At 41.1% G+C, this 23,370-nt stretch overlaps 1 protein-coding gene and 1 pseudogene across 1 annotated transcript in view; both read left to right on the top strand.

Moving 5' to 3' along the window:
- Positions 1-209: 209 nt before the first annotated feature.
- On the top strand, positions 210-2,676 carry LOC114214482 (nucleolar transcription factor 1-like; annotated as a pseudogene).
- Positions 2,677-6,280: 3,604 nt separating this feature from the next.
- Positions 6,281-23,370, top strand: part of TRAM1 (translocation associated membrane protein 1) — a 31,426-nt gene continuing 14,336 nt past the window's right edge. Inside the window, exons 1-6 of the mRNA XM_028111058.2 lie at positions 6,281-6,563; positions 14,312-14,375; positions 16,286-16,407; positions 16,532-16,648; positions 18,006-18,064; positions 19,766-19,850. Coding sequence (XP_027966859.1) covers positions 6,441-6,563; positions 14,312-14,375; positions 16,286-16,407; positions 16,532-16,648; positions 18,006-18,064; positions 19,766-19,850 — 570 coding nt within the window. The 5' untranslated portion in view covers positions 6,281-6,440. The remainder of the gene's footprint in view (positions 6,564-14,311; positions 14,376-16,285; positions 16,408-16,531; positions 16,649-18,005; positions 18,065-19,765; positions 19,851-23,370) is intronic.

Consider the following 23,370-nt stretch of genomic DNA (forward strand, 5'->3'; position numbering starts at 1 on the left):
TCCCACACCCACCGACCCATTAGGTCTACTAGGGTCTTGGAAGGGTCTCCGCGAGAGTGTGGACTTGTGCCCCCCTCCCCTTTGGGGAAGGGAGGAATAGAAAGTCCCTCACCTCGCATCCCGAGTGGGGACTGGTGTTTCTCCTTAAGGGTGAGGTGGTTTTACCGCGGGTTGCCGGGCCAGCACGACCCGAGGAGGTGGCTGGAGGAGGTGGCTGGACGGCTAACGAATGAACCGAGAAGCTGACTGTCCCACAGACCTGGAAATGGCCGCCCCCAAAGGCCAAGACCACTGGTCTCAGGAAGACATGCTGACTTTGCTGGAATGTATGAAGAACAACTTCCATCCAATGACAGCTCCAAGTTCAAAACCACCGAGTCACATATGGACTGGGAAAAAGTAGCATTTAAACACTTTTCTGGAGACATGTGCAAGCTCAAATGGGTGGATTTCTAACGAGGTGAGGAAGTTCTGAACGTTGACAGAATTGATCCTTGATGCTCAGGAACATGTTAAAAATCCTTACAAAAGCAAAAAACTCAAGAAACACCCGGACTTCCCAAAGAAGCCCCTGACCCCTTACTTCCACTTTTTCATGGAGAAGTGGGCCAAGTACGCGATGCTCCACCCTGCGATGAGCAACCTGGACCTGACCAAGATTCTGTCCAAGAAATACAAGGAGCTGCCAGAGAAGAAGAAGATGAAATATATTCAGGACTTCCAGAGAGAGAAACAGGAGTTCGAGCGAAACCTGGCCCGGTTCAGGGAGGATTACCCTGACCTATTCCAGAATGCCAAGAAGTCGGACATCCCCGAGAAGCCCAAAACCCCCCAGCAGCTGTGGTACACCCACGAGAAGAAGGCGTACCTCAAAGTGCAGCCCGACGCCGCAGGGAGGTGAAGGACTCCCTGGGGAAGCAGCGGTCTCAGCTCTCGGACCAAAAGAGGCTGAAATGGATTCATAAAGCCCTGGAGCAGCAGGAGTATGAGGAGATTATGCGTGAATATATCCAGAAGCACCCTGAGCTGAACATCAGTGAGGAGGGCATCACCAAGTCCACCCTCACGAAGGCCAAACGCCAGCTCAAGGACAAGTTTGATGGGTGACCCACCAAGCCACCTCCGAACAGCTACTCGCTGTACTGCGCCGAGCTGATGGCCAACATGAAGGACGTGCCTAGCACCAAGCGCGTGGTCCTGTGCAGCCAGCAGTGGAAGCTGCTCTCCCAGAAGGAGAAGGCTGCCTACCACAAGAAGTGTGACCAGAAAAAGAAAGACTATGAGGTGGAACTGCTCCGTTTCCTAGAGAGCCTGCCTGAGGAGGAACAGCAGCGGGTCTTGGGGAGAAGATGTTAAGCATCAACAAGAAGCAAGCCACCAGCCCAGCCTCCAAGAAGTCCTCACAGGAAGGGGGCAAGGGCGGCTCCGAGAAGCCCAAGGGGCCAGTGTCAGCCATGTTCACGTTCTGTGAAGAGAAGCGGCGGCAGCTGCAAGAGGAGCAGCCCGAGCTCTCGGAGAGTGAGCTGACCCGGCTTCTGACCCGCATGTGGAATGACTTGTCGGAAAAGAAGAAGGTCAAGTACAAGGCCCGGGAGGCGGCGCTGAAGGCCCAGTTGGAGAGGAAGCCGGGCGGAGACCGTGAGGAACGGGACAAGCTGCCAGAGTCACCCAAGAGAGCTGAGGAGCTCTGGCAGCAGAGCGTCATCGGGGACTACCTGGCCCGCTTCAAGAATGACCGGGTGAAGGCCTTGAAAGCCATGGAGATGACCTGGAACAACATGGAGAAGAAGGAGAAACTGACGCGGTATTAAGAAGGCAGCCGAAGACCAAAAGCGATACGAGTGAGGTGCGGGCGCCCCCCGCTGCTGCAAACTCGTCCAAGAAGATGACGTTCCACGGAGAACCGAAGAAGCCTCTCAGGAACGGTTACCAGAAGTTCTCCCAGGAGCTGCTGTCCAACGAGGAGCTGACCACCTGCCACTGAAAGAGCGCATGGTGGAGCTAGGCGGTCGCCGGCAGCGCATCTCCTAGAGCTAGAAGGAGCACTACAAAAACTGGCAGAGGAACAGCAGAAGCAGTACAAAGTACCCCTGGGCCTCTGCGTCAAGAGTCTGTCTCCCCAGCACCGGGCAGCATATAAAGAGTACACCTCCAATCAACGCGAGAGCATGACAAGCTGCGAGGCCCAAGCCCCGAGTCCAGCCCAAGTCCGAGTCCGAGGAGGACGCGGAAGAGCACGAGGAGGAGGCGGAAGGGCACGAGAAGGAGGCGGAAGAGCACGAGGAGGACGCGGAAGAGCACGAGGAGGCAGCGGAAGGGCACGAGGAGGAGGCGGAAGGGCACGAGAAAGAGGCGGAAGAGCACGAGGAGGACGCGGAAGAGCACGAGGAGGCAGCGGAAGGGCACGAGGAGGAGGCGGAAGGGCACGAGCAGGAGGCGGAAGGGCACGAGGAGGACAAGGATGAAGAGGAGGAGGACGATGGGAACGGGGACTCCTCTGAGGATGGCGGGGACTCCTCTGAGGATGGCGGGGACTCCTCCGAGTCGAGCAGCGAGGACAAGAGTGAGGACGGAGTTGAGAACGAGGAGGACGACGAGGATGAGGACCAGGAGTCTGAGGGCAGCAGCCCCAGCTCCTCTTCCTCGGGGGACTCCTTGGACTCTTATTCCAACTGAGGCTCGGTCCCACCCAGGGCTCCCCTCCCCAACTGATCACCTTTGTTTCTCCCACATGTTCTGTCCCCTGCCCCCTGGCCTCCCCCACAGGAGTAAATCTTTGTCGCCTTCCGTTACATAATGATTTCTTTTTTTTTTTTAAGATTTTATTTATTTGAGAGAGAAAGAGCAGAGTAAGAGAGAGAGAGCACAAGTGGGGGGGAGGCAGAGGGAGAAGCAGGCTCCCCGCTGAGCAGGGAGCCCATGCAGGACTCCATCCCAGGAGTTACATGTTACCACTCACTCTCTGAGATCTTGACCCAAGCAGAAGGCAGATGCTTGGGACTCCGTCCCAGAACTCTGAGATCTTGATCCGAGCAGAAGGCAGATGCCTAACCGGCTGAGCCACCCAGGCGCCCCTAAGCAGTGATTTCTTAGTACACAAAGAGCAAATGATAAAAGAAAACACAGATCAATTGGGCTTCATCAAAATTAAAAACTTTTGTGCTTCGAAGGACACCATCAAGAAAGCAGAAAGACAGACTAGGAGAAAATATTTTCAAATCATGTATCTGAAAAGGGACTTGTATCTAGAATATATTTTAAAAACTCGTAATTCAATGAATTAAAAAAAAACCCCAATATATAGCAAAGGATTTGAAGAGATATTTTTCCAAAGATATACAAATGGTTAGTAAGCACATGAAATGGCTACTAATCAAAAGCATTAGTAGAGAAATGCACATCTAAGACACAATAAGATTCTACCTTACACCACTGGGATGGAAAAAATTAACTGAAAGAAAATAAATGTTGGAAAGTTTGAGTAGAAACCGGAACCCTCAGACATTGCAGTGGGATTGTAAAATGGTGCAGCCCCTTTGGAAATCAGTCTGACAGGTCCTCAAAAAGTAAAGCATAAAGTTGCCATGTGACCAGCAACTCTAGGTATACACCCAAAAGAACTGAAAACAAGCGTTCATATAAAACTTACACACTAATGCTCACAGCAGCATTGCTCACAATCACCAAAAGGTGGAAACAAACCAAACGTCTATCAACTGATAAATGGATAAAGAAGATGAGATATATCCATACAATGGATATTATTTTGCCCAGAAAAAGGAATGAAATACTGATACATGCTACAATGTGGATGAACCCCAAAACCCTCACTTATCTTAAGTGAAAGAAGCCAGTCACAGAAGACCACAATTCTATGTATATGAAATGTCAGAATAGGCAAATCTAGAGAGGCAGTAAATCAGTGGTTGCCAAGGGCTGCCAAGACCGTGAGGGAAAATGGAGAGTGAGTGGTAACATGTACAGGATTTTTTTGGAGGGTGATAAAAATGCTCTAAAGTTAGAATATGGGGATGGCTGCACAACTTTTTTAATGTTCTAAGAACCACCAAATTGTAACTTGAAATAGGTGAACTGTGTGATATAAATTATAAAAAATATAAAATTTTCACTTAAAATTTTAAAATTTGTTTTCAAAAAATACAATTGAATCCTGAGAGACAGAATGCCTAGATCAGTCACAGAAGTCAGCAAAGGTTTCAAAGAGATCACAGATGAATGAGACTTGAAGGCACAAGTATGCTGGGAGTATGCTGGGTGTATGAAGAAGATAGGAGTAAACATTCCAGACAGACGCAGCAACAGCCTAAAGCTGCAGGGAGCATGGGAAAAGAGCGTGATCTAGAGTGTACAGTATGTGGAGTCGGAAATGCTCACACTGAGATTGGGTTTGAGCCTGTCTGGGTAGGCAGGGGTCAAATCACGAAGGGCTGTTTTGTCCTGCTAGATTTCCATGAAGGAAGAGGAAAACCAACCAAAAAATTTTGAACCTGTTAGATGCATCATTCGAATGTAAAAACTGAAAGGTGATTTGGAGGTAAGTCAAACTAGTAATCATTTGACCAGAAAGGAGAACAGTAATGGCTAACGTGTAGAGAGCCCTAACTCTCTACTAAGCACTTTCCTGGACTCATCTCATGTAATTGCATTGCATTTAATTACAATCATCTTCTCTTTATAGATGATAGCTTCATAGCTTGGTCCCTTGCCTCCTTTAGGTCTTCAGGCAAATGTAACTTCCCTGTGCTTTCCCTATTCCCTTTGCTTTATTTTTCTCCAGGACCCTCATCTCAACATGTTTCACTTTCTAAATCCTGTTTAAAGATCCTCTCCCCTCTCTAGAATGAAAGCTCCTAAGAACAGGTTAATTTGTATTTTTCCTTCAGTTCTGTATCCCCAGTGCCTAGCATATGGGTAGACGCTCAGTATTTTTTGAGTAAATGAATGCATAAATAAATGAGGAAATCGAGTCTCAGAGATTAAGTAACTTGTCCACGGTCATTCAGGTAATAAGTGGCAGAATTCTGACTCAAAAACCCATCATCTTAAACCACTCAGCAATTCAACAAAGTTGTAATTTTGTAGGTAAAATGTAAGTCTCCTCCTGAGGCTGTGGCAGCGGTAAGGGGGAAAAGGAAGCCTGAATTACCTGAGCGTGATAATAGTTTGGATGTGGAAGGATGTTGAAACGTATCAGTCCAGGATGATTTTGGTTTCTAGATTTGGCAAATGGGTAAAGAATGGTGCGATTTAAGAGAAAGAAGACAAAGGAGTCTTGGTTTGGGTCGAAAGATGAAAGAGGAAGATCTGTCTAGTCCACAAACCTTTTTTTACCATCTCTCTAGATTACTAAGAAATGTTAGTAAGTATCAAGCAAGTAAACCCAAACTAATCCTGATGGTCTTCAGTGAGAGGCAGGGAGGGATGGGGATGGGTAGGTGGGACGGAATAGGAAGTGTTCTTTTTAAAGAAGAAAAAATAAACTAGCTCAAGCTTTCAACAAATGTTTTGTTTTGTTGTTTTCTTTTTAGTCCCCAGGAGTGTTTAAAATAACTCTGAAGTTAATTTTTAAGATGCTAAAACTGAAGCCTGGGTGGCTCAGTCATTAAGCGTCTGCCTTCGGCTCAGGTCATGATCCCGGGGTCCTGGGATCGAGGCCCATGGGGCTCCCTGCTCTGCGGGAAGCCTGCTTCTCCCTCTCCTGCTCCCCCTGCTGTGTTACCTCTCCGGTTGTCTCTCTCTCTCTCTCTCTGTCAAATAAATAAAATCTTCAAATCAATCAATCAATCAATCTGAAGAATGCATCTTACCCTTGTGTAGTGAGGCTGTATAGTCCTATGTTTAGATGACCGTAGTGGTGGCTTTGGCTTACAAGAAGCGACAATCTATATGGAAGCAAGCACTGACACCCAAGCCCAGAGTGTCCAGGAGGGCGGGAAGGCATGCTTGCGGCCATGCACGCCACAGCACGTGGCCGTTCTCGACCTGCCGCGGACTCCGCCTGTTAACTAGGCGCAGGGAGCTCGCGCCCCAAACAAACGACTCCCAACCTCCATCCTGGAGCGGAGCAGTGGGCGTGCCGCTCCTATTCCTTACCCAAGAGGGGCCGTGGGCCCACGTCCTCCGGTCCCCAGGCGGCGCTGTGGGCTCGCAGGGGCGACCCCGGCACGAGCGAGCGCCGTCTCCCCGGTGCGCATGCTCACCCCTGCTGTGGGCTCGCCTTCTTTTTTTTTTTTTTTTTTTTCCGGGCGGCCCCGGCGGCTGCGTACTGGCTGTGGGATGGGAAGTGAAGCCCCAGCGAACGGCAGCGGCGGGGCTGTGAGGAGCAGTCAGGGGGAGGCGGCGGCGGCAGCTAGTCGGTGAGCAGCTGGAAAGAGCGGAGCCGGGGAGGAGCACCTGCAGGCACGGGCGGTGGCTTCACCATGGCGATTCGCAAGAAAAGCACTAAGAGCCCCCCGGTCCTGAGCCACGAATTCATCCTGCAGAATCACGCGGACATCGTCTCCTGTGTGGCGATGGTCTTCCTGCTGGGGCTCATGTTCGAGGTGAGTCCGCCCCGCACCCCAACCGCCCAGCCGCCCCTTCCTCGGGCTGCCAGCCTCGGCCGCTCGGCCCAGGACCGCGGGGGACCGGACCGGGGGGAGCTGCCGGCCCCCGGACCCCTAGGTACAGGCCTGCCCTGCCCTGCCGTGCCCTGCCGTGCCCCACGCCGGCCTCGGGATGCCGAACCCCGGCAGGCCTGGCCGCCGCCCGCAAGAGCGGGGGCCCGCCGCGTCGCCCCCTTGGCCGCCGCACACACCCCGCCCCCGCCCCCTTCCCAGTCCCCTTCCCCGTCCCGTCCCCTCCCGTGGGCCGCGCCGCGCAGTTCCTGGTTCCCGCGAAGGGTTACGTGGCAGCCGGCGAGGGGCCGACGGGCGGCGAGGGCGGCCCCTGCGCTGCCGTGCTGGCTCCGGGCGGGCGGGCTGGGGGGCGGGGGGCGGGGGGCGGGGGGTGGCCCGCCCTGGGCGCCGAGTGCGTCGGGCCGGCTAGGGCTGGAGATTAGTGGAGGCCAGGCCTCGGGGGGCCCCTGGAGGACCGAGTTTGGGATGAACGCGAAACCGACGGAGCCGGGCGTCCGCTCCCTATTTGAAGGGCGGTGGCCGCGGGGCAGCGAGTGATCGCCACGAGTTCGGCACACTGAGGCACACCCGATTGTTTTCATTCTTCTCTCCCAAACTGGTATTATTGCCACTTCGCGAACTTTTTGCCGTGCTCTTGCTTTTCCCTTAAAGAAACAAGGTCTGATCCATAAATCTCGCTTCTGAACAGCAGTGCCAAGAAGCCGAGTGTTTTTCTTTTTGTTTCGTGAAATATGAGAGGATGGAAATGTCAGGAGTGTGTAAATTCTCTTCCCACATATCTAGTATTTTGATGACTTATTTAACAGCTGTTGAATGTGGGTAATAAACTTTGCAAGGTGAACGTGTATATAACATCCTACGTTTTTCTTTCCCTCGCTCCTCAGTACACACGCCCATTCCTTAACTTCTTTTCCTTTTAAATTTTTCTCTATAGACGCTATGCCCCATCAAATACACTGATTATTTTACTTTTGTATTGTTTGTCTCTCTCCTCCTGGAATATAACCTCAGAGAGGGCAGAAACGTAGAGGTTTTATTACTGTTTCCAGTGCCCAGAATAGCACCTGAGACGTAGTAGGTGCTTAAAAAATATTTGTTGGATGAATGACATTAAAAATTCCTGAGGATAACAAGTAGAATGAGACTGCCAGTGACAGCCGAATACGTTTTTTTGTGAATAAGATGAATACAATTTTTAGGTGGAGTCCACGTGGGTTTTATAAATGTTATTAGGTAAGTTAACATTTTAGTCTACTTTTGCATCTCTTCTAAAAGGCTTTTCTGGATCTAGACAGATGTTTTTATTCCTGACAGTGTCATTTATTCCATTTAGCCCACTGCTAAGGAAGTAGTAGGTATGGTGGAAGGGAAGGTAGAAGAAAACTAACATATGTCCCACATTTTTGGACTGGCTCTGTGCTACTTACCTATTGGGTGACCCAAGTCTAAGCCTCAGCTTTTCAATGTAAGGAAATAACAGCACCTGTGGTATTCTCCGTCATTGTTAGGTTACAGAGATCAGATAATACAGTGTGACTGCATCTGATGGTTGTTTAAAGTACTATATAAGTGTATCATATTAAAAATGCAATTCTAAACATTTGTACTATCTGAATTTTATATTTATGTATACTTTCTGTTTTGATATTAGAAGTAATACTTTTGTATGTACAGTATATTCAACAATTTGTAAAACTTGTCATAACCCATCTCTGTATGGTAAGAATTCCTGACTTTAAAAATATGATCTAAGAATAAAATTACCTGCAGGGTATATTTGCAGTGCTTTGAGTGAAATGGAATATTAATCAGAAATCCCGACACTTAGAAATGTTATAACTTGGCTTTTATGTAAAAGTTTTCATAGTCTCTTACCGCATTTCTGTGGAAGTTCACCACCTATACCTTGCCTCACATAGCAATGATTTTTTTTTTAAGATTTTATTTATTTGAGTGGGGGCAATTTAAGTGGGGGGGGAGGAGCAGAGGGAGGGGGACAAGCCAACTTCTGCTGAATATGGAGCCTACCACGAGGCTCAGTCTCACAACCCTGAGATCTTGACCTGAGCCAAAATTGAAAGACTAAACCGCAGAGCCACCCAGGCACCCCATGTCAACGATTTTTTTAATAGTGAGTGGATTTTTGCTTCTCTGTAAATCTGTAAAATTTATAAGTCTAAGTAAACACAACAAAGATCTAAATAGAAGTTTTTAGTTCAAAAGAGAACATTAAAGTAATATACAGAAGAGGGAAGTTTGTGCAAGTTGTACCATGTTATCTATATAACGGGAAAAATTGACAAGTTAGTTTAGCTATTTGACTTTTAAAATAATTGCTGCTGAAGCTCAAAATTAACATAACTGTAGAATTACAGTATTTGTGTTAGAATAATAGAGAAGTTGATGTTTTTGCAGAACCTGTTAAGCCTTTTGTGTGAATATATTGAGAAAATGTCAGAGGATTTATGAAGAAATTGACAAAGTGATAACAGATACTGTATTACTAGCCAAAATGAAAAATCAATATAAATATACTGTAGAAGCGTAGATGCTGTAGCTAAAGGGGTCCATGTTCAAGTTAGGGCTCTGCAGCTTGCTCACAGGGTGACCTAGGGCAGATCATTTAACTTCTCAGAACTTGTTTCCTTTCTGTAAAACAGGGCTCATTGGGTTACTTGGAGAATTAAATTAACTAATGTGTATCATGGCTTTAGTTCAGTGCTTGGTTTACAGGAGCTGTGCCATAAATAGTAGCTATTATTATTCATTAGATATTTATCAAAGTTGAAAATAGAAGACAGCATTTTTAGGTGAGAGAAGGGTCCCATGGTTAGCATCTAAAGAGATTGTATGTAAAAAGGTTGATTAAAAAAAAGTAGTCTGTTTTGGAGAAATCCAAGTTTAATTTCTAGGAAACTTCATGTTATCAAGAATTGCTTGTAAATTTTGAAAGCATGGTTTTAATACAGTCAGTATCTGTCTACATAATGCAAATCATGATCTTTAGTTAATGGCTTCCTATTTGAGTGGGGAAAATTTGAACAGTTGAAAAATACAAGGGTGCTTGGGAATCCAAGTGAGGATAAGAGGAGTGAGGAGTTAGGGATTTCCAAGAGGAATATTTTCTTCTGGAAGGGAGCTTCTTTGCAGGAGTCTAGGTGGTTTGTGCCATGCAGATTTGGGGGAACATTTACAATTACAGCTATCTTGGAACCATTTTGGAGGTTTATTGTATTTTTAAGGATGACATGCCTTAATGCTAACATTTTCTTTCCATCTCATTTGTTAAGAACTTTATTTAAGCTTAAGGTGATGGGGAAGTGAAATGTGATATTCAGAAATTGTATTTATCTTTCAGGCATATAGTCAGTGTAGTAAATCACACCTTCCTCTAACAAGTACAGTATAATTTTAACAAGAAAAAAATATCAAGCCCAAACTGGTGACCTCTTGATTAAGGAAACATTAGGATATTCGTGATACTACATACAACATAGAACTAGATAATGCCTTAGACTTTGTGGAACCTGTTTAAGATGTATCTGAGTAAGTTTCATTCTTGTAAATGGAAAGCAGTGTTATAAATGTCCAGAACTGTCATAAACTCAGTTATGTTTACTTTTGAGTACATTATATATTACTGCAGCATATTTTATTCCAAATCAATTTGCCTCACTATTAATTGATTGTAATATTAGGTTAAAGCAATGCTTGCTGAGGTGTGAGGCTTAGGAGGCCTGGAAAAGCTAGTAGCATGATTTTTCTATAAACTTTTTGGGGTGTGTAGTTTGTATTTTTCCTCTTGCTCTACATTTAATGGCACATGCTAAAGTAGCTGGAGGCCAGATTTTAATTTTATTTGGAAACCTACCATAAAAAGATAATCTAATTTTTGTTGCTTTTGGTATTTGATATTAAATTTATCTTCAAAGAATTTTACTTGTCATTTGTAAAGGACTCTTGAGAAGTTTTCTTAGTTATGATAGTGGTGACCTCATATTCTAAACCAGAAACAGGTGTGTGGAGAAAGTATGCATGTGTTAATATATGTGGAGTCTAAACAAAGATATCAAAAAATGAAATTTGGTCATCGGTCAACTTTATTAAAAATAATCACATAAAAGCAGTATTGCCCTGGAAACTCATGCCATCATTCTGCTCTAGTGCATTCATGTGAATGACCCAAATGATAATACCAGAACCCATGCTGGCCTTTTCTATTCAAGTGACCTTTCCATATCTATGACGGTTAAGCAACTCACTTTAGTGGCCATACCGTGGACTTTATCACGTAGGCTTGCCTTGTTTCCAGATTCTGAATTCCAGTATAGCAAAGCTCAGCCACAACCTACATGTTGTTTCACCCCCTTCGTTCTACTGCTCGTTTGCCGACTCTCCACCTAGTCGAAGCTTTTATGGTGCCTCGGCCCCCTCATTGCTTTGCTTTCTTCCTGAAGACTTTAACTGCTTGTCTACACTCACCCCAGGCCTCAGCTCCCTTCCCTCTTGGTCTTTTCTCCATATCAGCCCTGCAAATATCCAGCCATCAATCTACCACACCCTCTGCCTTTTCTGTGCTTTTCCATTCATGGATTGCTAAGGGTTGCCAGAGAAAGTCGTAACTTGTGCTGATAGATTATATTATAAATCAAAGGCTTCTGATCTCAGACATCAGTAACACCCAGTGATCTTTTTTACTTTTCCCTGGCCAGCTCCTTTCCCTATAGGAATGATACAAATACTCATCATTCAGGTCCCTAATTATGTTGAACAGATCGCATTGCTTTTTTTTCCCACCACAGGGAAAATAAGAGTTTACTAGATGTGCATTTCCTCACTTTTCCTGCCTTTTGAACTTACCTGTCTCATCCATTGCTACCTTCTTCCCCATCTAAGAAGAAAACCTCAGATTAACTTCTAGCTCTATCCTTACATTTCATTTTTACCAGATCTTTCTATCCATTGTCCCCTTAAATGTCTAATTTCTTCCTTTTCCCTGGCACCTTCCTGATTACCCCCATATAAGCTCAGTCTCTCTCATAAAAACAACATAAATCTTGACCTGGCATCTATTGCTGGATACCACTTTGTTTCTCCTTTGTTCTTCAGTCTGTGGTATGGTTTTTGCTCTCACTGTTTTCATTGGAATCACTCAAGCCATGACCCCTGATGGCTTTTTAAAATGTCCAGTTCATTGTACTCCTTTCCTGCCAAGTCTCTTTTGAAACTTTGACTTTATTAACCACACCTTTTTGAAACGTTACCCCCTTGGCCTTGGGGGCATCTAACTGTCTTCATTCTCTTCCTCCCTCTCTGATCATTTCTTCTTATTTTGCCACCAGCTTTTTCTCTGCCCCCTTCATGGTTCTGATGTTGTCCTATTTCTCTGCAAACACTGTGCACTCTCCATAGATGATTTATATACCCCCACAGCTTTAACTACCCACTATAAGTAGGTAGTTAAGTCTTTAAGCAAGGGTCTCCCTGCAGAGTTCAAGGTTTAGGCTTATCTGCCTATTGGTCTTTCCCCCTGCATATCTCACAGAAATCTAAGTCTGTCTAAAACTCAGTTTTTTCTGTTTTCCCCAAAAGCTGCTGCCCCTCCTGTATTCCACATTTTTATTAATAGTATTACTTTTCACCTAGTTGTTCAAGCGGGAAGTATCCATACATATTCTTTGACTCTTCCCTCTTGCTCCCCACGCCTTATTCTGCCCCAAAAGTACTGTCTCTGTCCCACTACCACTGCCTTAGTTCAGGCCTTATTATCTTTCATGTGGTCTCTTGCAGAAGTCTTATATTTGACTTGTGTACCTACTCCAGTTTATGTTTTATTTAGTATTTAATCAGCAGAAATGATCAGTCACCTAACATGGGTCAGGCCCCATGCTGGGCTCTAAACATACAATGAAGAAACAGGCATGGTTCCAGCTCTTATGGAGCTTACTTTCTAATGAGTGTGACAGAAATTAGTAATATTATAACACCAAGAGTATGTGTTTTGAAAGAAAGGAACACAATTCTCTGAGATAATCTAACAAAGGACGTTAGATCATCTCTGAGATAATCTAACAAAGGCTTCCTTGAAAAGGTGTGATTGAACTGAGATCTGAAGGGGGAAGGTTTTCAATAGGGTTTCAGATAGAACTGCATGTGCACAGACCCTGTGATGGGAGGAATCCAGGAGGCAGTGGTCTGAGGTAAGGCTGGAGAGGCAGAGGGGAAGGGTCATGGATAATTGTATGGGTCACATTAAAGATTTTGTTCTTCAGGCACCGGAGTGGCTCAGTCAGTTGAGCATCCAACTCTTAATTTTGGCTCAGGTCATGATCTCAGGGTCGACGGATCAAGCCCCGCATTGGGCTCTGTGCTCAGCAGGGAGTCTGCTTGGGATTCTCTCTCTCCCTCTACTCCTCCCCCCACACCCCCCGCTCATGCTCTCTAAATAAGTGAATTAAGAAATAGGTAAGTAAATAAATAAATAAAATCTTAAAAAAAAGATTTTGTTCTTTATCCTAGAAAGAATGGGAATCCAGTGAAGAATTTTCAGGGTGGAGGTAGGGGATGGGTAGGCATGGGGAAAGGTGTTAACACGGTCGGAAGATGAATCTGGTTGCAGCGTGGAGAATGGATTTGAGGGGGCTTGAAAGACCACTTACTAGGTACATCCATGATCTTTCTAAAAAGCACAAATGAACTTCCCCCACTTCCTAATTCTCTAATTGTGCCCAAATAAAATCTAAACTATTTAGTCTAACAAACAAGGCCCTTTCTAGCACTTGAGAAGTTTTCTAGGCTTTTCTACCGCTTACTGATGTGTATCCATGCCGGGCCTCATGTTCGCTATTTAACCTTTGTGCTTTCTGTTCTACCTATGCTGCCCTCTTCATCCCCCTTTATGAGCCTAGAGAACTTCTGTTTTCCAACAAGAGACCATTCCACACCATATCCTCTGAGAAGCCTTTCCAGAACATGCCTTATTCCCCACCCCAGGAAAAAAACAAAAACAAAAACAATCCATTGTTTATCCTGAATACCTGTTGGCACTGATTCTATAATATTATAACAATTTGTTTACCCATCTTCCTGACCCAACTGAGCTACGAGTGGTCAGGGATTGTATCATTCATCTTTGTTATCCATTCTTGTCTAGCACATTACCTGGTGCCTATAAATATTGAGTAAGCATTCCATTTTCCTGTTCTGACCACTTCACTTTTACCAATAATCAGGTCAGTTAAATATTTATTGACCACTTAACTATCCCAGGTGTGTGAGAGATAAACACGTACACATACCATAGACCCCAGCTTGATCAATTTTTAGTGGTGGTAACTGTGCTTCCTTTCCTTATTAACTTACATTTCAATTTTTTTTAATAGGAACTTTGTTCATTGTACAGGTCTAGAATAGAGAATCACTGAAACTACAGAATGTCTCTTTTGAAATCTTAAAGTTAGGACTAACACAAACTCACAAACTCATCTAAACTGCAGCACTCCCAAGCTCAACCCCTGGGTGATCGGGAATTCAGTTGTGCCTGTCACAGGGCCACAAGAACTAGGGTGCCCTTGGTTTTTAGATTTGGGGGCAGAACTTACAATGTTTTCTCCCTTGACCTATTTGGGAGAAGGTCACAAATTGACTTGATCTTTTTTTTTCTTTTTTTCTAGATAACAGCAAAAGCTTCTATCATTTTTGTTACTCTTCAGTACAATGTTACCCTCCCTGCAACAGGTAGGTAGTTTTCTTTCAGAATTTTCTATTTAAGTAGGTTTTACTTGAACAAACTTGGAAATTACCATGAATACTAAATTCTTTAATTTTAATAGATTTCATTCATGATTAGACTGAATGTTACTTTAATGATTTTATAATGCGAGAAATGATGTATTTTGTTGACTTCACCCTATAGATTATGTGAAAATCATATGTGTTTAATGTTTATTGTGTATTTTGTAAATGGACTTGACTTTCCATGGGAGAACTTTATTTTCCCCTTCTCTTCCCTCTGATGTTTTTCATAAGAAAATTCTAAGACTAGATATTGAATATTTGTTTAAAGTGTTATCATTCAATCAGGGTTTCTAAAGGTACAATATTTAGGTTCAGTTTTTCTGACCTATGAGTTACGCTTTAGACCTAAAGTAACAATCCTTATAAGCCTATTTTATTTTCGTGTTTTTGTTGTGCTCTACCTCTAAATGTCAGTAAGCTCTAGGAGTTATAATAGCATCCAAACTACGCTTTCAGGCTTTATTTTTAAAAGTTTCATTTCTTTTCTTTTTTTTAGTTTTAAGTAGGCTTCACACCCAGCGTGGGGCTTGAACTCATGACCCTGAGTTCAAGAGTCACATGCTCTGCCAAATGAGCCAGCCAAGCGCCCCTAAAATTTTTATTTCTAAATTATGCAATGTGAAAGTCAAGTTGTTATTGGAAGTTGATTGTAGTTGAATACAGTGACACAATTAACCAGCATGGGTGAGGGTATTTGGTTAATAAAATATTAACGTATTCAGACAAGTATTTGGCTCTGTATTTAGAATATAGGATCAATTATATAACATTGAATTGGGTTTAATTCAGTTATATAGTTGTATAAATGCAGTTGACCCTTAAATAACGCAGAGGTTAGGGGCGTTGACCCCGTGCAATCAGAAATCTATGTACAATTTTTTGAGTCCCCAAAACCTTAAACTACTAATAGCTTACTGTTGACCAGAAGCCTCACCAATAATATAAACAGTTGATTAACACATATTTTATATATGTATGATATACTGCATTCTTACAATAAACTAGAGAAAAAATGTTATTTTAAAAAGGAAAACGTTATTAAAATCATAAGGACAAGAATGTACATTGGCAGTACTGTAGTTCTTGAAAAAAATCTGCAGGTAAATGGACCCATGCAGTTCAAACCTATGTTGTTCAAGGGTCAACCATATTTGATTTAGTGTCTTAGATATCAGATCACTCAAAATCAAAAAGTTGTTTTGAAATTTGAATATGCCAGAGAACAATAGTGCTTTTTTTCCCAAATAATTTCCATAAATATAAAGCTTGAGAACAATAATTTACAGCAACTCACAAGTATTTGATTAAGATTTGTTTTGAAAAATAGAACAATATCGAGGATTAAAAACAATTTTAAGTAGCAGTTGCCTCTGTCTATAGTGCTGATAGGTCAAAACTCATTCAAATAGAGGTTAAATCAGTTTTTCTATCAGAATCATAACAAAGTGTCTAGTTTGAAAAGAGGTAGAAAATTTAAGAGACAGATAGGCTAAGTATAACTTTGATATAACCTAATCTCTACCTGGGATAATATCAATTTTACAGTCTTCCCAAGGATCTGAGTATGGCCTCCCCTTCCCTGTTTTTTGGTCTTTGATGGCTGTAACTAACATGTGTCAAGTCTTTTGTAAGTAATTTCTGAGGCCTTAGATTTCTGGGTAGTTTTCAGTTTTCATTGCTTCTAAGACTCAAGATGTCCAAAAGCAAATCACCTATAATGTTTCTATAGAACTTATTTATTAGGTTAGTCTTCTTTTGTTTGTTTCCATAACTATGTTGTACTTAGTGCTGTTTTTATAATCTTATGTATATTTTTGTGTATGTGTGTTCTTCCTTTTTGGCCTCTTCAGAAGAACAAGCTACTGAATCAGCATCCCTTTATTACTATGGTATCAAAGATTTGGCTACAGTTTTCTTCTACATGCTAGTGGCGATAATTATTCATGCCATAATTCAAGAGTATGTGTTGGATGTAAGTATGCAATCTTAGAAATCTATACTTTATAAAATACTAGTGCTCCATACTTAACGGTAGTCACATATTAAATATGCTTTATAATGTCTTTTTAATTACTAATGGTTGTTTTTATTTTTAGAAAATTAACAGGCGAATGCACTTCTCCAAAACGAAACACAGCAAGTTTAATGAATCTGGTCAGCTTAGTGCATTCTACCTTTTTTCTTGTATTTGGGGCACATTCATTCTAATATCTGTAAGTATATACTATGCTTAAATTTTCATTTCTCAAAGTATTTATGTTATATAGCCAGAACAGAAAATGATGTCCTATTTTTAATGCTCATAAGCAAAGCCTGAACCTTAGACAATCCCTTCTCTATTCTTGTTCTTATCTAAGATTAGGAATTCTTCTTTTGAACTAGTATAAATCAAGTTTCAGCAATAAGCCTCTTTTTTCATTAGTTTTCATACAGCAGAAATTCTAAACTGTGTTTAATGTTTCAGAAAGTCTTACTCATTTTTAGTCAATCTGAATATTTTATATCCTGTAGTCATTTGCAGATATCTCTATATTAGCAAAAAGGGTAAAAAGTCAGTGATAACTTTTACTGGGTTATATGAGTTGTAATGTTTCTAGTCATTTCCTCTTTTAAAAACAATCTGGGTAGTATCCAAGCAACTTAAAATACTGTGTAACTTTACAGTTAAAGCTATCAAAACCTTTAACTGTATCATTCTAACTAGTGAGGGGGAAGGTAGTATTTACATTAGTATTAGTATTAACAGTCTCTGAATTTATAGCACTCTAGAGTTTACGTATTTTTTAGTTTGTTAGGAAACGTAATTTTTTTTAATCACCATGTTAGAGATGAATAAACAGGCAAAGTGTACGATATTTAATGTTGGAAATAGATTAAAACAGTCTTTCCAGGCTCATGCCTTTCTATGCTGCTGCTTTAATGATACTTTATAAATATATGTAATTTCTGCTTAAAATCTACTGTATAATTTTTTTAAACATAATCGTGTTACATTTCGGTAGGAAAATACTTACTAAAGATATGTCACTTGACAGGTTTTTTGTTTTTGTTTTTTACACATGTGCAATAATTCTCACTGAATAGATCTGGTTACGTAAGAAAAAGATTTGGGTTAGTGTGTGGACATCATCCTATAAAACTTGGCAGCACCTTGATCCTCCATCTCCTGTCAGGTGCTCCGTCTTTCCCGAAACCCTTCTCTGATCACCCAAGACAAAATTCATCTCTCCCATAGCTGTTGTTGCCTCTGTTATGTACCATTACTGTTTTTTGGTTGTTTTATGTTTGTTCACATACATGTATTTTTTACTGTATTGGATTATTGAATTTTGAAGGCCAGGAATTATGCTTATTTGACTTCATATCTTTCATAGTGATTTTCGCTTTGCTAAAATAAGCAATTCAACTGAATCAAAAATAACTAAAACAACTAAAAAGTTTAACTTCAGTGGGCTCTTTGGAGTGCCTGATCTAGGAAATTATAAATGTGCAAGAAATGAAAATAATGTCTTATTTTCCAAGAAGTTTGCATTATACTCAATAGGCTAATTTTTATATCTTCTTCCTTAGGAAAACTACATCTCAGACCCAACTATCTTGTGGAGGGCTTATCCCCATAACCTGATGACGTAAGTCATTTTAGCAGGCTTTTCTTAGTTAAGGACCATGGTTGTGTCACTTTTAAGCAGAACCCATTCTTGTCATTCTCTTTAGGACTTTGGCAAATTCATACAATAGGTATGTCGTTGGCAATCCCTCTGCCATAAGAAAAAAAGTTCTCATGCTCTTTTTTTCATGCATAATTAATATTTCCAACATGTTCATTAGCTTGAGAAAACTGATTTTAACAGTCTTAATTTAGTTCTGGTTTCCCTTCTCCCTCATCCTTTCTCCTCGTCAGTTCTCCATCTTTGCTGTGCTTTTTGCTCCTTTTCTATGCCCCAGTCTCTTTTTACTCCTTTCATTTCTTATTCTCTTACACTGTAAACTTCAGGGTAGCAGTTGTCTCTTTTTTATCTTCCTAGTCCCCAAGGTTTCTATACAGTCCTATAAAAAAGCTCAGTGTTGGAAAGACATTCAGCTAAATTACTCATTCTTCAAGCCCAGCTCTAGCACGACTATTCCATATTATATTTCCTTGCTACGTTAGCCTATATTATCTTTTGCTTTCCTGAATTTGTCATTTTGGTATTAATATTTTAGGTAATATCTCTACATTGTCATGAATGTTCTATAATTGTTCCATTTATGTAAGTCTTATATTGTGCCCATACCCACCAAGACTCTGTGTACCTTGACAGCAAGTAGGAACTGTCTCTCTATATTATATATCCTTTGGTGTGCCAGGCCATATGTAGGTGTTTGTCACCTAGACAGCATTCAGTAAATGCATTATGATTTGAGAATTGGAGAAAAAGATACGAAGGGAATAACATGACCATGTGTACCTTTGTTTTAAGTCCAGCAATAATACCCACGCTGCTGAGTCATTCTGAGTTTTAAAAATATTAATTCAGTGAGCTTTTATGCAGTAGGGTTATAAATATCATATTTATATGGGACTATCTCCTCTCTCCCCCCCAAAATTTATTTCCAATTGGTTTTATGTTTTCAATTTTAGAAGTCTGGAGGAAAAGGGGAAGGGAGAACAAAAAGAAAGCAGGAAGACTGGAGGGGTATAATGTCAAGAGACTATTGATTTTAGGCTGATGAGCTCTGTCTCCTGGGGAACACTTCCATGCTGTATTCCTCTTTCTATGGTTTGCCTCCATTTATTTGGGGATTCTATTAGTATTCCAACCAGGTAGAGTTACCATATTGCCCTAAGAAAAAAGCCAGGGGATATTTTCAGTTGGGATTATACCAGTTTCAGGTGATCATTTATCTAGGTACCTTCACTTTTGTGTCCATCTTTTTGCCCTTCCTGCTTTCCTTCTGATGAAACCTTAAAGGTCTGCAAGGTAATTCCCTCAAAGTCATGTTCCTTATGTTTTCAGTAGCTAACATGACATACTAATCAGTATTAATGTACTAATAAACAAGGGGGTCTGGTTCCTCCCAGCCAGCGTGCAGGTTGTCAGCGTTCTGCAGGTAATGTCTTTGCATCTGTTGTTTAATCCAGAGGAATCAGCTGGTGGTGAGAATATTCTAGGGAGACAGGGAAGTGGCTGCTGGGGAGTTGTTAAAGGTGCACAGAGTACTGTAGGGAGACCTGAAATGATAACACGAAGGTGGCTACTTAGTACATCCTGATTTCCAGCGTTTGTTTTTACTTTATTCTTTAAAAATTTCATGCTTTAAAAGGTATTTTTTTTTCCTTTCTTGTGCAGATTTCAAATGAAGTTTTTCTACATAGCCCAGTTGGCTTACTGGTTTCATGCTTTTCCTGAAATCTACTTCCAGAAAACCAAAAAAGTAAGCTGGGATTTTGTAATTTTAAAAGTTGTCATTTTTTTTCCCTTTTTTTGAAAAGTCACTCTAAAATTAAACATTTCCTCACATCTCTAACCCGCCTCTTTCTTTCCCACCTCAACTCTTCCCGCATTATTCTCCTACCTCCCCTCTTTCCACAAAGACTAAATATCCTCACATATTTCTTGAAAAAAACTTTTGTCGTATTTTAACTGAGAGTGGACTCTTTTACATTTGACATGTTAATCTCCTGTCTTAAAACTGTATTAGTGGTAATTTTAAATAAAATTTAAACAAATTTTGAAATGTAATATTAGTTTTATATTATTGATATTCTTAGGAGTTTCACAAATGAGACAAAAGCATTAATCAGATTATTCTGCAACCAATAGTTCTGTGTGTTAAGGCCCAGTAAAAAAAATTCAGTATTAAATAAAGTAAGCTTCACTCAGCAGTGAAGCTTTTCCTGAAATGGGAGGCGCATTCTTCTTAGCATCTGAGAAAGATGTTTGTTTGTTTTATTTGTACAAATAATGACTGGAGGAGTACAATATCCTTCTTTCTATTTTACCCTCAGTACTTCTAAAGTCAAACTTTGTGATATCTCAAAGTACACTTTAGTTCCTTTCTTTAACTCCTCTCTCAAACCTATACCACCTCCCCGTTGCTTGAAACTAAATACAGCAACTCACCTGTGCTCTACAGGGGTTTTGCTGGTTTGTACCACCTCCTCCCTGCTCCCTTTTCCTCTGTGCTCTCCTTGGGCTTCATTCACACTGATATGCTCTAATTTTATGATGCCAGCACATCAGTTCTTTTTCTGGGAATACCGTTAAATTAATCAAACACTCATATTCCCTTTTTCAGGGAGAGAGTATTTTTAAAATCCTTATACAGGAATACAGACAAAACAAGTTTAGTCCTGAGTTAACAACTATTAAAGCTGGGTAGGGCTACATGGGGATTCTTTATACTCTCTATTGGTTGAATATATATTTACATTTGTCCACATTTAAAGCTCCCTTACTTTGAGACGCTTTTCAGGATAGAAGTGTAGCATGACCACCAGTTCATCTCTGCCTTCTCCAAAGCCACACCATTTCTATATGTACTGCAAGTAGCTAATCCAGCGTATAGCTACCTGACTTACTACTGCTTTGTGTCTGTGGTTTTGTGTCCTCTGTGTATGTCATCATTGATGTTGTCTGCTATGATTAGAAAACAGCACCAAATAGAGTTCATATACTGTGGCTTGAAAGTTCTTTTTATGTTGATTTCTTTTTCAAGTGGAGTGTTTTTCTAGTTAAGTTGATTATAAGGATTAGGATGAAGATCCATAAAACCTTTGGCTTAGAACCGTGTTAAGATAAGATCCTTAGGCCCACAATTTCCAGAAGCCCTTCCATATGCAGTAAGCACCTGGTGCGAACCACAGATGTCCTAGAGCTGCACTGCCCAAAACAGAAGCCACTAGCCACATTTAAAGTAATTACAGTTAAAAACAGTAGTTAAAAACAAAATGTACTTTCTTAGTCACACTTAGCCCTATTGCAAGTACTCATTTAGCCACATGTGGCCATACTGTCTGCCATTTTGCATAGCAGAGATAGCATTTCCATCATTGCAGAAAGTTCTGTTGGGCAGTGTTGCTGAGAACATCATAGTTTCTTGATGTCTTAGTACCGTGGCTCAAATATTTAAAGCTTTCTTCATGCACATATTTGTATACCCATAGACATAATACCTCTGGGCTTCATTATTAATCTGTCTTCGTCATTGATCATGTAAATAAAGAAGGACATTTCAAAGTAATTGTTCATTTTAGTTTTCAAAGTTCTTTCCTTATCAATTCCTGCCAGATGGCATTTCTCCAGAAATGCAATCTAATTTTTATGGAATAATTTGCATAACTTAGAACTTAACTGAAACTATTTTTAACACCTACATATGACAGTCGAAAGTAACTGTTTCAAGTAATTAACATAATTTGAAAGTAACAGCTGCATATGTGTTAAACAGTTTCTTAAAATTTACTCTATGAAAATTATTTTTGGAAGAACTCTTTACTGGAAGAAACTAGTACAGTGATTGTTTTGAACTGATCCTACAGAGAAGTGAAGAAAGAAAGGAACACTGCTGTTAGTAGCAGTTCAAGAGGTGTGTTAGTCACAAATAACTGTTTCTTTTAAGGAGAATATTTTAAATACATACAATATGTATGCCTCAATATAAACATTATTCCATTTTGCCCATAAGAAGGTTCACGTGTAATTTCTTAGCCAACTTGAATATGTGGGCTTTCGGAGAAGTCTCAATGAAATAGCCAAATATTTTATTTCTCATATTCAGTTTATTTAGTTTAATTATACATGCATATAATTGTATATCCTGTGAAGTTTTTTAAATTGGAAATAATGCTTTTTCCCCTTCCCCCTTCATGGAAGTTATATTCACACTTTCCACATGTAATTTTGTTGTTCATATCTGTCATTCATCACTAGAGCCACTTTTTGAATCCTCTCAGTTTTTCCAGAGTACAACATCTTCCACTGATTCCTCTGCTAGGCCCCCTAGAAATAGGCCCCCTATTTCTAAGTGCTAGGCACTTAGAAATCACATTGATTGAGGTTTTTAAGGCTGTGTATCTTACCCAAACATTGTATTTCTTATTCAAAATAATCAATATTGATCCCTACTATATAAGAGTTTTGAAAAGATTTAAATATGGGATGGCTCCATCTGTGGTTTAGGGGAAAATCTTTGCCTTATATTTGGGCATATTTATGATACTAAGTTTGAAATCAATTTTTTTTACAAGAACAGTGTAGTTAAGAAAAGCATTTTCTTATAAGAACAAATTTACTAAAGCATGTGGCTGATCTTTTTAATAAAAAGATGTTGGAATAACAACTGAAAATGTCACTTGAAGTTATTTATAATTTTAGAACTTATTTTGATTTAATGTACTGTATTTACTAGATTTTCCATGAAAAATAAGACTATTAGAATTTTAAGTCATCATGCCATGATTTCATTCTTTTATTAATTATTTAAACAGTAACATTAAGAATAAGAGACTTTGATAAAGTTATTTTTTTTATTTTTAAGATTTTCTTTATTTGAGAAAGAGAGTGCACAAGCAGGGGGAGGGAGAGGGACAAGTAGACTCTGCGCCAAGCATGGAACCTGATGCGGGGCTTGATCCCACAAACCTGAGGTCATGACCTGAGCTGAAACCAAGAGTCTGACGCATAACTAACTCAGTCACCCAGGTGCGCCTTAGAACTTTGATAAAGCTTTTCTAATAACTCATTTTCATTATGTCTTTTTTCCATTCAAGTATAAAAGAATTTTCTTAATCTTTATTTTTGAGAGAGCCCGCGGTGGGGAGGGACAGAGGGGAGGGAGAGGGACAAGCAGAATGCAGAGCCCCATGTGGAGTCAATCCCCTGATGCTGAGGTTATGCCTGAGCCAAAACCAAGAGTTAGACACTTAACTGTCTCAACCACCCAGACGCCCTAA

The sequence above is a fragment of the Eumetopias jubatus genome, unplaced genomic scaffold (assembly GCF_037043125.1).
Source record: "Eumetopias jubatus isolate StellerSeaLion01/CBP00866 unplaced genomic scaffold, mEumJub1_p1.0 scaffold_4, whole genome shotgun sequence".
In the NCBI taxonomy this organism is placed as follows: domain Eukaryota; kingdom Metazoa; phylum Chordata; class Mammalia; order Carnivora; family Otariidae; genus Eumetopias; species Eumetopias jubatus.